Here is a 16,176-nt window from a genome sequence, read left to right as displayed (position 1 = left end):
TTGCGTTCGATCATTTAGTAGTTTATCAATAACACATTCCAGAAGCTGAATTTTAAAATATATTGTATGGTTGGACTTCTGGTGCGAAGGTTTTTCTACACTTTACCTAATGGTTCTTAATTAGAATTAACTTTAATAACGGAGTTAGAGCGCTAGTTGCAGTAACTTCAAATTAAATGATTGGAATTTTATTTATCATCTGAGTCTAAGTTACTGGGAAATATATCTAGTATCCCGTTACTAGTACTTCTCATTCGAATACGCATTTCGCTCCATAAATAATTCTTTCAAAATAGATCAGTTATCCACGTAGAAAAATATTGGAATGGTAAATTTTTCTACAAAAAAACGAACAGATGGGTAAGCTTGTAACACTAACGCTAACTGAGACCGTAAGACTGACTTGACTAACATCCCTTAAGATACATAATATGTCCAAATTTCTCGCTAACTAGGAAAAAGGACCTAAGTAACATTTTTCATGATTTAATTTGAGCGCAAATCAACAGAACAACATGAAAGCTATCGATTGATATTCAAATTGAATTCTGCAAAAAAATATTAGCAGATCTTTAAAAAAAGAAGCAATTCTCCCCATCAACTATTTGGATAAATAATCGCGTTGCATCTATTCCTTGGCAAAATCTTCTCATCAAACCGACACGAAATCAAATCTACCTCGAACAAAAATCATCAAAAAATTCAGGAAGTATCTGTCCGGTCTGATATTAGCCTCGACGGTGGACAGCTTCTCACTGAAAGACTACCTGAACTTAACCACAAGCAATACGTAACTGAAGAAAAAACTTAACAAAGAAACATAGAAACCCATTAATGAGTTAAAAGTACCTATTTTAAGATTTCATGTATACACTGAAAATTCTCGTTTATTTTTCAAAATGACCTAAAGCATATTTTTCATGAATGAATTTTAATATTGCGATCAACAGACAAATATGATAGCTTTTGATTGCAGTACTAAATTAATTCATGAATAAAAGGTGACATATGTTCTTTTAAAAGTTAAGCGTCATTTCTGCCATTTCTTTCCCCTATGGGCCGATGTGAGCAGTGAGAAGTGAAAAGTGAGACGTGAGAAGTGCGAAGTGAGGAGTAAAAGTAAGAAGTAAGAAATGAAAATGAGAAATGAAAAATCACCAGATGATCCGAAATGAAAACAAAATGTTTTCCAAATTTAATCTAGACTATCCTTTGAAAAGAGCTGAAATTTTTTTGCTAATATTTTCAAATGGATATAATAGAAAAACGACGCATCCCACAAAAAAGTGTTGTATGGGAGACCATCGCAAAATCAGTCAAACTTTCTAGTGAAAATATCGGAAACAATCCAAATTGAGCCCTACACTGGAAAAAATAAGTTTAAAAATTTTAAAGTCGATTTGCGAAAAAACGCCCTTTTTTATTTAAATGAAATTTTGTCTCAAGATAGGTGATTATGTTCCCTACCAACCGTCCATACATCGCAAGCTGGGCACTCTTAAGGAAAAAAAGTTTTTCTAACAAAAACTTTTTCTTGTCGGAATTATTTTCAGTGTATTTTCATCTGAAATTAAACCAATGAAAGCCATCGTTATAGAACCCCAAGCAAATCTATTTTTATGATACATTGTCTAATTTAGTCACTAAATATAGTTTGTTTTTAAATTAAGAGTAAAAGTAAGTAAGAAGGGGTTTATATCTTCAAAAAAAATATTATATTCCATTATTAGCTTCTTTAGTTGCGACCAGTTACGACCAAAACATTGTACTCTGCCTGACTGTACAGGAATACTTAATATGAGTATATTATGTATACATATGTTAAATCCACCCCTTAAAGACACTGAAAAAATCAATTCCGTCAAGAAAAAGTTTTTGTTAGAAAATTTTTTTTCCCTTCAAAGTGCCCAGCTTGCCCAGTATGGACGGTTGGTAGGGAACATAATCACCTATCTTGAGACAAAATTTCGTCCAAATCGAAAAGGGCGTTTTTTTGCAAATCGACTTTTAATTTTTTAAATCGATTTTTTTTAGTGTAGGGTTCAATTGGGTTGTTTAACCAAGAAATTTTTTGGGATTATTGCAATTCATCAGAAAGCTTGTATTTTTCTGAGAAGCAATATATTTTTATTTTGCTTATAAACCTTTATTTCGATTTTAAAAAAATAAAATACGGGTATTTTAAATTTATTAAATGACACTAACATTCATACAATGACATATGTGCCCTGCGATACGTTAATGGGCACAATGCGCGTAGTATAACACATAAAAATTGCAATAGGGATATCAGTTTGCATATGTACGGCCATAAGTGTCATTTTGTCATCAAAACAATAACAACAGAAACGATCGTCTCGTCTTTAAACTTTCCGGTTGTATTTTTCGTTAGCCAGTTAGCGTAGTTCGATCCACGACATGGAACCAGGATATTGTAAAGCCGATACAAACACGCTGCCGAAGGTGGATTTTTTTATGGTGCAGTACTTTTTAACCACCAATGAAAAGTTCCGTGATGCCAATAAAAGAGGAAAAATCGAAAGGTAAGTCTGATATACACTGGCGGAAATAAAATATGGAATTTCATAAGTTATGCCTTATGAAACACCAGAAGTTCATTTCATAGTCGCTTCATAAGGCTACTATGATAATCATAATCATTAGTATTAATTACATAGATATGCCTTATGAATTTCAATGTTTATCCTTATGGATCAAAATCATAAGGTAGTCTTATGGAGCAGTGTTCATCCATGGGAAAATATTACTGTCAATTGTCATTGATTTTCATTCCCAACCGATTATTTGTTTTTTTTTTTCAAAAAAAAAATAGCTAAACAGCAGCAAATCTCACGGTTTAAGACGAATTTCTGGTATCGGATACAGGTAAGAAGATAGTCAATAAATGCTGGGATTAAATTCAGATGGGGTTCACTGTTTGTTTTAACATAAAAACTTTCGTTTTATCATTAACCATAATTGTGCTACTTCCAGCAAATCCGTTCATATGCGGCAACTACCAGCGGTTAGAAGTAACAGATAAGAAGCTGATGAATAATTCTTTAACTGTCACATAAAATAATCCCACCTCGGATCACTAGCTAAAGAACATCAGTAAACCCGATCCCAAGTTTGTTCACCCACTTGAACTGCCTTCAAGAATATCGGTTGCATCGGTCTCAAGATAGGAGTTAGCGGAATTAGGAATGCTCATTGAAAGCCGAGATAGAAGCAGCCTTGCAACAAGTGTGGAATATTTGATCTGCTGCTGATGATTCTATGTCAGATCATCAAAACTAGATTTTTTGGCGGCTATTTCTGAAACGGTAAGTCTAATTTTGAATTTGATATTACTAAATATGAATGTGACTAAATGTACGCTTCGACATTTATCTCCAGACAACGATCATGAAATGCAAAATACCATCCTAAAAGTTTTTGCCGTGCAATTTATCATAAATTGCACAGTAGGCGGAGAAAACCATTATTCACTCCAAACAGCTCCAAACGAGTGTAATCTGTATTGCGTGCAGTCAAAATTGGATCAACGTCGAAAAATTTAGCATCAGCGTCATAGTAGAAAGGAATTAATCAAGCAATCGGAAACCGATCAAGGAATATATGTATTCGGACTCGAAGAATTCTGCTTGATGAAGGAGCCCACCCACACCAGCGTATCTTGAATCCTATAAAACTGTTCTACAGAGTCTCGGTATTGCCGACAATGCGTTAATTGCCTCCACGGACATGCGAAGAAGTTTGGTGCCAATTATGCACGCTTCTCCTATCGATCGGATGTTTTAATTCGAAGAGTTCTGAAACGCCTACCGAATGTTTTGCTAGTGGTAAAATAGCGTACCACGAGGGCCTGCCTGTCATGGAGAGTGCTGTCTTCTGTCCGACTGGTGAAAATCGTAGCTGCTGGATGACCATTGACCAACTTGAAAGTCAAACTCATTCGGAAGACTAGTGGGGTAAGTTTTTGCATTTGTTATTAAAGGAGAGAATCTGATATACATTTTGAATGATTCGCGGTAGTGTGTACAATCCGTCTTAACATATTTTCGGATAGGAAACATTTTCGGCTCCCTGGTCACACTTCCCACACAACTGCTCATAAATGCAAAACAGTCCCATGTTGCTTGATTATCTATCTTCATGGAACTGTTATGGATTTATGGGCAGGCAAGATACATGGCATTCATGCAGTAGGCGGTCATAAAAACTATTTTTTATGTCTTTATTTGTGTTTTTTTAAATTTTACATTAAGTTCAACACAATACCAAGGTCATAAAAACGCTTTCAATTAATAATTGTGTTGGAAATCGAAATGAGCGACTAGCGAACAATCCATACGTTAATCCTAATTTCGGGAGTGGTGCGCTGTATGGCGCATCACCAAATAAAAACAGCGTACCACTTCCGAAGTTAGCTTTAGCGTAAGGATTCTGAGAAAAATCAAACTTTGCTAGTCGCCCATTTCGGGTTTCTACTGAATTGATCGAGGAATTAATAATATTTACAAACGTAAAACACGACTCATATATTACATCCAATTCCATCATTTGATTGTAACTTTTCAGATTCGTATTTCGACATGCATGCATGCATGCATGCACAGGGAGCCGAGAATGTTTGAATCTTCGGTGTTTCGCAATTAACTCAACGTCCTATAGGGACCATCCACAAAGTACGTCACGCTTCTAGGGATAGGAGTGGGGAATCCGAGCAGCGTGACGAGTCATACAAAATCTAAGAGGTTCAATACAAAAAATGTGATGAAGGGGGCGGGGGTTCGGAAACTTTTGCGTGACGTTCTTTATGAATCATCACATAAAATAATTTAAATCTGAAATTTAAAGTTAAAATAAACTACAACAATGCAATATTGAATAAAATCTTTACATTATAGATGCATATTTTTTTCTATATAGCTTTTTACACAGAACCAGAATGGATTGAAGAACAACATGCCTGGCTGGCCTAAATCCTCTTAGCAAACCATTGCAAAGCTATCTCAATCAGGTCCCGGTCCATTCAATTCAAGAGCGGAGTGGGTATAGCTGGCGTTTTCGGTGCTGGTAGAGCTGCCCAGAATTCAATCTATCCAGCCATCAACCCTGTGGCTGCGTATGTTTGTCCAGCAGATCCGAATGCATGTCCAAGCGGGATATTTGAATTATCAGACTCTCAATCAATCATTAGGTCCTTTTCTTGTTCAATCAGATGCTGACTAACATTGAGGTGAGTATGACTACATTTGTTGTTCACTTAGTTATGCATTTTCAATTTTAGCAACTAAAAGTTACGCAGAATAATTTACAATGAGCTGATTGCTCTTCAAATAATCATATGTCGATGGTTCCGATAATAAAGCAACACATCGGTGGATTGCAGAAACAAATCACCCACAAAAAGTAATCTTGAACAAGCATTCTGAAAACATCAACCACCTGGCAAGTAACTTTCATCGTGAACTGAATGATCTAACTATCGCGAACGGGCATAGTCGTCCCGTGGTTCATTGTCGTGAATAACACCACCAGCGATGGCTCGACGTTCCAAGATTTGAATTGATTGACGGATTGCGGAAAGCACAACTTCGGCAGCCGGACGTCGGAATGAAGGAAGGAAGAAGCGGTGTCAACATTTGGACCTAGAACTATAATCGGATGGAACACCCAGAGGCCGGCATAATCTCCACTCCGACGATGGGTAAACGGATAGCACCGCCCTCTATTCGTCAGAGCGTCGAGCCATCGCTGGTGGTGTTATTCACGACTATGAACCGCGAGACAAGGATGCCCGAGGATGCGACAGTTACATCATTCAGTTCACGACGGAAGTTTTTTACCAGGTGGTTGATGTTTCCAGAATGCTTGTTCAAGATTACTTTTTGTGGGTGATTTGTTTCTGCAATCCACCAATTTGTTGCTTTATTAACGAAATCATCGACTATGATTGTTAGAAGGGCACAATCAGCTCGTTGTAAATTATTCTGCGTAACTTGTAGTTGCTAAAATTCGAAAGGCATACATAAGTGAACAACAAAGACAGTTATACTATTTAAATACTCACCTCAATGTTATTCACCATCTGATTGAACCAGAAAAGGATCATGCGGTGCTAATGATTGATTGAGGATTTGATGATTCAAATATCCGAAACATCCCGCTTGGACAGGCATTAGGATCAGCTAGACCAACATACGCAGTCGTAGGGTTGATGGCTGGGCAGCTAAAGTTCTGGGCAGCTCTACCACCATCAAAAACGCCAGCTATATCTCCACCCACTCCGCTCTCGAATTCAATGGACCGATACCTGATTGAGGAGCCTGATTGAGATAGCTTTTCAATGGTTTGTTGAAAGGATTTAGGTCAGCCAGGCATGTTGTTGTTCAATCCATTCGGTTCAAACGAATCTGAAAAGTTACAATCAAATGGTGGAATTGAAAGGAATATGAGTTGTGTTTTGCTTTTGTGAATCCTTTTCTAGTAAAACTATTTTGTTATCCTAAAAAGTTAGACACCTTCACCTTCAATGACTACGTATACCAACTGGAACTATGTTAGCTTTCCAACTTAGTGTTTTATAAGCATTTCACAGTTATTAAATGAAAGCATTTTTAATGGCCGCCAACTGCTTGAATGCCATGTATTTTGTGTGACAAGTGTGCCCAGGGAGCAGAGAATGTTTCCCATCCCATAATAGACGGATTTTACACACTACCGTGAATCATTTAAAATGTTTATCTAGTTAAGCCCTTAATAGCAAATGCATAAACTTACCCCACTAGTCTTCCGAATGAGCTAGACTTTCAAGTTGGTCACAATAGAGCAAAGCAGCTCCGATTTTCATCAGTCGGATATCACTATCTAGGACAGGCATTCCCTTATTCACGGCGCGCTTTCTTACCACTATCACTAAACATTTTATGGGTGTTTCCTAACTGTTCGGATTGGAACGTTCGATTGGTAGGACTATAGGAGAGGTGTGCATAATTGGCACCAAACTTTTTCGCACGTCCGTGGAAGCAATTAATAATTTGGGCTAATGGCATATATGCCACTACCCTATAGGGTAAATCGCTAGTCGAAGTTGTACATCATGACTGGGTCTCGGACTGGTTAACAAATGCATTGGAACTTGATTTTTTATCCACCTTTCCCTTTTATATTTTCGGCAATCTCAAATCGACAGTAATAACGTCATCATCATCCTCACTGTTCAACAATGCGTCATTTGCCACCAGTAAACGGACACTCGACTCTTGTTCTATGAGGACGAAATTCCAACACAACTTTTCTTCCGTAATTCCTTCTTCACCAAGCAGAATTCTTCGAGTCCGAATCCATACATTCCTGGATCGTTTTCCGATTGCATGATTTCGATGTGCTTCCTGAATCCTGAACAAGTCCTCCTCTCTGACAACAAGCCATACTCGAGCCATGGCGCTCTCTGTTGGTTGGAGCATCGAGCCATCGCAGGTGGTATTATTCGCGTCATGGAAGCGCGGAATGAGGATGCCCGGTCACGACACTACTCTATACTAATCTTCAAAATAACTTGTCGGAAATGGAGCTAGGTAAACAACATACTACCATAGTCCTGGAGGCGACGATGCTGGTACCGGTTCTACTAGCCAACAATCTCGCCTGAATCAGTGGAAGATGCCCACTATCGACACGAATGTGGGAATTGATTTCTGTGCATCTGGAACGACTTTATCAAGCTGGTTTAAGTAGTTTGCAAGGAAATGAGTGAGTATGCTCGAATATATTATTCCAATATTATTAATAATAAATCCCAATCATATTTATAGCACCTGGTCTACTTATCGTGGAGGAATTTGAGATGGATAGCCAAATTCCTCGGCCGATACTGCCAGTGCTAATCAACGTTCTTTCACTGATTTAGCTCCTGAGTTTCAATTCGGAATACTCGGCTCTGAAATGTATTTTTATTTTGTATTGTACGTATTTTGCAAAATGATAATAAAGTTGAGAATCTATTGAAACTCCCTGAATGAAATTATATAATTATTCACTGAAATAACTTATTTTTTATTAAATAAATCATGTTTAAAATTGGGTAAAAATATATTGATATCGTAAGAATTTCATAAATCAAGCTTATGAAATTTCATAAGGTTGCTTAATGAAATTTGTAAGGCAAACATAAAATAAACATATTTGTTTATTATGAACCTGGTTCATCCAAAGTTCATGCTGGTTCATAAGGCTACCTTATGAATTCCAAACCGTTTCCTTGTGGCTAATTTTCATAAGGTAAACTAATAAACTTCGGAAGGTTTTTTACGTGAGTGTATGAGAGCTATTTCAGTTTCGTCCTCTGACTAATTTAGTTATTATATCACCAGATCATCGAATCCTGACTATTTAAAGTCTGCGATTGGACGAGTGCAGCTCAGAATAGACGGCAACATATGCACAGTGAAGGCAAAAATCGTACCAGAACATAAAGTTACTTCTCGACAGTATTCCGTGGTTGCTGTAATAAATACTGCTGACGAAACAATTGAAGATGTATATTGTGAAAGTGACGCTCAGGGATGTAAGGCATCCGCGGGGGGTTGTAAGCATGCCGTGGCCTTCGTTTTCTACCTCTACGAAAAATACAGCCAGCCTTCTCCGACTGATTCGACATGCCTATGGAAAGTTCCAAATTTGTCGAAAGTGGAGGAAAATATTGATAAGTTCAACCTGGCGAATCACCGGGATTCCCAAGTGTCCCCCCTGATTCAGAATGTCAGTGGTAGTGGTAGATTTCTTCAGACATTGATGAACAAATGTCCATCGAATGCTATAATTACTGCAATTAAATATTGTCAAGAGTATCCGGAGGTAGAAGGTTATGCGCTGCATTGCCTTCTAAGCGACTATTGAGATTGCTGACAGCTCACATCGGCTGGCCCAGCTGATTCCAAACTCGATGAAAATAATAACAAATAGCCGTCAGAACAGTTAACCCAGATGGTGCAATTGCTCACGAACCTGCATTTCCAGTCATAGGGCTTCAAATTTGATGAATTTCACCAGGTGGGATGACTGAGTTGAAGTTTGTTTGTTGTTGTTTTCATCGAGTTCTGCGGAAGAACCCCAATGATAATAAAATGGTTACCTGTTTTTCCGTAATTTTCACACCGGGCTTAGCAACCTCTATAAAGACACTCCAAATGCGCAGAAATGCTCGAAACGATTTGTACGATATTGCAAAAAAACGATGTTGGACAGTGTCTGCAAAAAAATTGAAGCAATTACCATTGGACAAAACAATTCTCAATGGAAATTACTAAAATTTGGACGAATAACAGCTTCCAAGATTCACGAATTATCAAGGTGCAAGACTGCTGATGGTTCACTTGTTAAGAATGTTCTTGGGCAATCTTCCTACACTACCGAGGCGATGAAACGCGGGCTGCGGTTGGAGGAAAAAGTTGTTAATGTAATAAGAATGCGTTATAAGAATGTTCGTCGTAGCGGACTTTTTTAAGCAATGATCATCCAACATTTGGTGCCTCCCCAGATGCTATCAACAGTACTACTGTATTTGAAAGAAAGAAAGAAAATGTGAAATATTATGTTGATGAAGAAGGGATTTTACAACACAAAGTAAAATCTCAAATCCAACTACAGATGCTAATGTCAAATCGAAGAAAGGGTGTTTTAGTATTAGTCCAACCAGAATTCTAAAAAAGTCGGAACCCTCTTAAATACGTCGAGTTTTATGAAGTAGACATAGATGTTGATTATATCGAACAAAAAATGAAGGACAGCTACAAGTTTTGGAAAGCAATCATTTTTCACAGATTATTCGACTCTTTTTAAAAGGAAATTCTAAATACTTTTATAATTATCGACTATTTGAAATATATCCTAAATCGTTCTAAAAATCTTCTTACTAAAAAAACACATTATTCGCTATTTTTTTGGGGAACTGGCGGGAACTGGTAAGTAACCACATAATGATGATTTGGAAATATATCCGAAATTAGGTTTGAATTATCATATAAATCCACTCGTATATCGCTCGTATTTGTCCTCATCGTATCATAATATTATCACAGACAAACAGACGTAACACATTGAACATTCACTCATCAAATTCATCGTCATTCAAACACTAACGACATCTGTAGATTTCAGTTAGTTGGGCAAATCACGAACCAGGTGGCGGTAGTGAGCAAACGTCAGACTCGAGCAAATCCGATGGGAGCGCCACGAGTGATCGATTGGCCAACTAATGATTATTTGAATCGACCAGTAAATCATTGAACGATGGAAAATTGACGAGTGTTATGTCTGTTTGTCTGTGATATTATATTATTTTCAGATGTAAATGGGGGTAAAAATGGGTCTGGGAGGTGAGAATGGGACATCGCTCTCACTCTGGAGGTCGTGTAACAAAATCGTTCAAACAGGTCTCTTCTATTTTTGTTTTCAGATACCTTCAATCTATTCTACAAGCATTTTAAGTAGTGTAGTTGGAACATTTACCCATTGTCCTCCCCATTTGACTCATTGTCATTCCCGGCGACGGTATCTTGATTTCAATGTTCACACATCTGTTTTCATTTAATAAAATTTCAAATAATCTGAACAGGCTATAAAATTATAAGATCATTCCAAAGGCAAACTTTGACACAAAACCATTTTTGTTACATACCAATCAGCTTATACTATGTTCGCACTACGCCCTGAAAATTATCGTCAAAAGAAAGCTCATCAAGATAGCCGAATAACATGTTACAAGGCTCTAGTGCGAACTATAGATAGTGGAATATATAGATGAGCGAAGATAAATCCTCTGTCTCCAAACGAACTGTCAAACGTGTCTCCAAACGAGCATGACGTCACGATTTCAATCGAAACGTTAAGGGCTGTGACGTCATATGCGCGTGTGCACGGGCAAAAAAATCGACTCAGCCATGCTTTCGCTCATCTATAGATTCTACTATCTATAGTGCGAACATAGTATTACCTCCACGTATTGAGGTAAAGATACATTTATGGTATTCTTGCCCAATAGAAGGAGAATGTCTATATGCTTTGTCGGTACTTACTTATTTTCTATTTATTTACAACTTTGCTATATTTTTGAGAAATATTATCCATTACTGCTATTTAACAAACTTTTATTTTTGAGCTAATGAGAAAAACAAAAAGGCATATATACGAACAGGTGGGGCTGGATAAATAGTTTGTGACAAGAGGAAAAGAGGATTTTGACATAGGATTACGTCTTTCCGGAACATTTTTTTTTTCGAAAACTGTGGATTATTTTAGGCACGTTCTACGAACCACATCATAAAGTTCCATCACCATCGATTGGCTTGATATCTAGAGCTTAAGGGCTAATGTCAACGAAGTGGGTTTTTAAGCTGCGTGCACACCGCGTCCACGTAAGGTACCCAGCATCAAATGGAATCATGCATACGTATACGTGTGCACAACTATATTTGATGCTGGGTATCTTGCGAGGAAGCGGCATGCACGCAATTTGAAAACACGCTAAGAAGACTAGGCTACGCTACGTGTTTCTGCAAAGACGCACATAAAGTAGTAAAATCAAATAATAAACACGTCTGGTAGTCTAAGACGAGTTTAGTACTATTCATTTAATTCCACTAAGTTTTGTTATCTTTACAGATACGTATTTCGACCTTAACTGTGAGGCCGTCTTCAGTGTCTCGTACTTGACTAAGTCGAGTCAAGTACGAGACACTGAAAATAGCCTCACAGTTGAGGTCATGGAATAAATGGAAATTACTAAACTCGTCTTAGACAGTTGAGGACATTCCACTAAAAGAGCTTTAATTATTTTATCTAGCGTCTGATTAGAAACGGTAACTTGCTTTATTATTATTACAACAATCAACAATGTATATATTTCTGTAACATTTTAAATTATGAGCGGCCCTTGCAGGTTTACTAAGCCAGCTACAATCATAACAATAGAATCAAGGTTATGAAAAAAATACGACGGCAGTTCCGCATGAGGTGCGCACATTCTGAACTCTCTAAACCTTCTAATAAGACGTTCAACATGTATTCGAATACTTGCAATTTCCTTTGCTTTAAGAGCCTCTTCTTTTGACAAAGCTTCATTTCTTGCAACACTAGGTGGGCGTATTAAATATCCACCCTTTTGAGCAATATCCACAGCAACATTTTTAAATCCACGATCGGCCAAAACTCCTACGTTTGGATTTATGTTATTCAAAAACCCAGAACTCCTAACAATTTTTTGGTCACTGGCACGTCCTGGGAATCCCTTGGACATAAAGTTAACATGACCACATGGTGTGCACGATACTAAGTACACAGATAACAGATATTGAAGCTAGAACAAATTTTATTGAAAATCCTGTGTAAACTTTTGAATTGATATACGTTGGCCCACTACTGCCATCTACTCAACTGATTGCGGCAGTACATAAGGATGCAGCTGATTAACAACCGTCGAACGCAGCCAATGCATTTGACAGCCGCATTCGGGCTGCGTTTTCAATAACAATGATCCTTGCGCCATCTGCAATCGATTGCCAAACGCGGTCCCAATTTAAAATACATTTGAATTAACGGTTGCGGATGTTTACACACGTATCGGATGCCAGCCTCAATATCTGTTATCTGTGCTAAGTATTTGATAGTGTTGCATGATTTATACTGTGAGAAAGTAACTGACTGCGCTACAGGATCGATAGGCTTCTGAATTTGAATTTCAAAACAATCAATTATACTTTGAACTGCACTGTGCTCTAAAAGAAACGCATACGGGAGAAATTTTTTTATTAATTTGGTATCTGGCCAAAAAATTAGCTCTTTACATTCTGCTGCAATTTTAGATACGTTTTTATCAAATATCTGAGAAATTCGTGAACGAGATAGACCGAAGCAATCAGATAGCATATCAAAGGATTCATTCAATCTTATTTTTCTTAGTACAATCATTATGTCCCTTTCACTAATATTGGTAGTTTCTTGCAAGGATTCTAATATATATAACCCATTTGTTGGAATACCCAAATATTGCATGCTCTTCTCCTGCATTAACTTATGAACAAAACTTAAATGCCTTATATTATCCTCTGTGAAATGCTGTTCTTGTGCAAAATCAATTTCGCTTCGAGAACTGGGAAGATATTCGCTGTACGCTGATGACCGAACATCTAGAAATAGAAAAAAAATGAAATTCAGTTTGGCCCTTTTAAAACTTCGTAGAAGCATATTTCTAATTAAATTATAAAATGGTGAAGTAGGGTAGAGAACCATTTGGGCAGCACCCCCTATTCCCGTCAGCAACGTTCATTAATCGAGCGCATAACAACCGAACTACTTTTTTTTAGTACATGGTTAGTTTTTGTCGATATCTAGTGATGTACAAACAATCAAGCCATTTGGTTGGAACGCGGTCGGGTTATTAACGCTGCGGACGGGAATAGGGGGTGCTGCCCAGATGGTCCCGCTCCCTACCTTATAGCCTACTCAGACTACGCGCTTAATCACTTGATAAAAAGTATCTAAATATAAAACGTGGTACCGTGACCTGCCCTTATTTCGCGCATCCCCTAATACCGTGGTTTTCATAAAAAAAATAAGAACCTGGCTATCATGGACATCACATTATTTGGTGAAATGTTGAAACCAGAGGGGGGACAACGATTTTTTTTTTCATATGGAGTTTGGCAAGTATGACGGTACCCTCTTATTTGGCGCATAAATTTATACTCCAATGTCAAAATGCTCATATACTTACAAAAATTGTCGTGGTATTTGTGAAAATTTGTATTGTTTACCATTTTTACAAGAGAGAGTGGTGTCGAAAGCACATATTAAATTAAAGATTGCAACGAACAAAAATACACCAAATCTAAAAAAATGTAGTGTTTTCACTTTATTCCGTACGCGAAATATGCAGATAAATAAGTATGTTGGTAGAAAAAACTCTGTGCTGAGCAAAAACAGTTGTTTCTGGCATTATCCAAACTTTGTGCGTTTCAGAACATTCTCACTCAGTGCAGTGTTTATTTTCCATAGACTACGGCGTAGTGTTAGTGCCGTCGGCATTCGCTTGATTTGAGGCAACAAATATTTGACACCTTAGCACCCGCCTGGTTGAAACATAATATGTTTGAACATTTCACCAAATAATACGTTGTCCATGATAGCCAGGTTATGATTTTTGATGAAAACCACGGTATTATGCGATGCGCGGAATTAGGGCAGGTCACGGTATATACTTTCAATATGAATCATATATGTACACAAACATCATAGTACCTTTTATCAGGCGATAAAGCTCATAATCTGAATGTTTTTTGTGCATATACGTTAGCGTTGGCAGCGATGGGTAGAAAACCAGTCACTACTAGTGATTCATTAATAACAGAGGAAATGCTAATAGAAAAGTATGTTAAGTTACAGTGGGGATGTGGATCCATTGAAAAAAAGATGGTGCTTCTTCGGTAACTTGTCTTTTCAATTTGTAAACTTCTGAATAGCTCAATGAATTTATACACACCTAAATATTCAAACGTACCTGTTAAATTGGATCCAGAAGTGCTGAACGTAATGGTAGGTGAACTCTGATTGTTCTGTAGAACGCTTATACCAGGAGAACTATTTTCTGAATTACTTCTGTGGTCACCTGTTGCATCTTGTTGAATGTTCACTCTGTGAAAGTCACTGTCTGGCTCAATTTCCATACGGCAAGCTAAAGGGTCTGACTTTGGAACCATAAACGCATACCGTTCAACATCTGGATTTCAAACAAGAAATGTCAAAAAGTAATTACAAATAAATATCGAATTTGAATACATACCTTGAGTGAATGGAAGATTTTTATGAGGCAAAATGTTCTTATCCAATATACATCGCTCATTAAATTTGGACGATTTGACAGGTACTATATGGTAATCAGAGGGCTGTAATTAAAAACATAATATAATATTATTTATTATGTATGTTCATGTTAGCATGTGAGAGCAGTATGACTTTTGGAAGTTTTCTTCTATTATTGGCAGTGCTTGAATATGACTAATGTTATACAAGTAATATATTATTCCATATTTCAGTTTTAATATATTATATTAAACGATAGCGCCTTATTTCAGGTCAACGATTTTTATATCCACATTCATTATGATTATTGTCTAGGTAGAACATATTGTGTTCAATGTAACGAAAATTTGGCCTACAAAACCTTTTGCCAATATTGAAAAAAAACATGGAATTGGTCACCTTCTCTCACATTATTTATTCAATAGCTTTCTTTCTATTTTTACTTACGTACATCGAAATGCTGTTCACAAACGAATAATCGCTTTCTTTTACCGCGTACGTTTACTGTTTCCGCTATCCCGATGCGTTGTAACCACAGTTCGCCAAGATTTAACCTTGTAGCATTTCCCCTAAGACGCTCTAAAATAATTAATCATCAACTTGAGTACTTATGAATGAATATTCCTGTGAAACCGAGTTTTTCCATTGATAAATATTGTGCAACATCGTACCGTTCCGAATCAATATGTTTTTTTTAATTTGAATTATTTCTTCGTTTTCGATTGAGTTGATTGACCGTTGTGAATTGGAAGTGAACCACCTTTGAGTCTCATCGGGCATTAAAAACATGGCTTCGTGGCAGCCTCGCTGTATGGCATTGCTCTTTTGTAAACTTCCGTACACATTTCGAAACGTTTACAGTACCTGGAAAGACGAAGAAAGCAGAATTTACTCAGTTTACTCAATTTACCCAAGAACGACACTTTGCTCATCACGATGCTGCCAAGGGGTCAGATCTGCTTGGGACTTCGCAGATATTCTTCCCGGTGTTTAAAAAAGGCTTATCGCTGGCTCTGTGTACCGTTTTGCAATATATATTTGATGGCAAAGTTAAACTCCGGTTATTAATTTGATGAACTTGACCAAATTTTGAGCGACGTGTTCGTCGTGTTCAGTACGCTATACTGCGGTTCCTGAAAAATTCAAACCCGGAGGAGCATTCTTTGTAGTTACTTAAATTTATTTCTTTCGATTGCTTACCTGTTTGATGACATTTCGCCACATAGAAATACTAATGTCAATAAATACAAAAAATATGTTTTCCCGCCTACTTTTCAATTATGTTCATCAATTGTCAAATTTACTTTGGTA

General features: G+C 37.2%; 1 protein-coding gene and 1 pseudogene across 1 annotated transcript; one reads left to right on the top strand and one right to left on the bottom strand.

Annotated features, from left to right (window-relative positions):
- The first annotated feature begins 2,355 nt into the window (after positions 1–2,355).
- Positions 2,356–9,849, top strand: LOC134210489 (uncharacterized; annotated as a pseudogene).
- A 2,103-nt stretch (positions 9,850–11,952) lies between these two features.
- On the bottom strand, positions 11,953–15,410 carry LOC134210488 (uncharacterized). The gene is made up of 5 exons (XM_062686533.1): positions 15,317–15,410; positions 14,846–14,948; positions 14,564–14,782; positions 12,640–13,193; positions 11,953–11,961 (listed from the first exon to the last, which is right to left on the bottom strand). The coding sequence occupies exons 3-5, from the start codon at positions 14,760–14,762 to the stop codon at positions 11,953–11,955; spliced, it is 762 nt and encodes a 253-aa protein (XP_062542517.1). The 5' UTR covers positions 14,763–14,782; positions 14,846–14,948; positions 15,317–15,410.
- Positions 15,411–16,176: the final 766 nt, after the last annotated feature.

Source organism: Armigeres subalbatus, chromosome 2, assembly GCF_024139115.2.
Source record: "Armigeres subalbatus isolate Guangzhou_Male chromosome 2, GZ_Asu_2, whole genome shotgun sequence".
NCBI lineage: Eukaryota > Metazoa > Arthropoda > Insecta > Diptera > Culicidae > Armigeres > Armigeres subalbatus.
This window is presented reverse-complemented; position numbering and strand designations above follow the sequence as displayed.

Bases quoted from the DNA above. Each gene is read 5' to 3' on its own strand.
- LOC134210488 (XM_062686533.1), bottom strand. From the start codon at position 14,762: ATGGTTCCAAAGTCAGACCCTTTAGCTTGCCGTATGGAAATTGAGCCA. The intron at 13,194-14,563 runs GTACGTTTGAAT...TTCTATTTCTAG, and splicing joins TTCTGGATCCAATTTAACAG to ATGTTCGGTCATCAGCGTAC.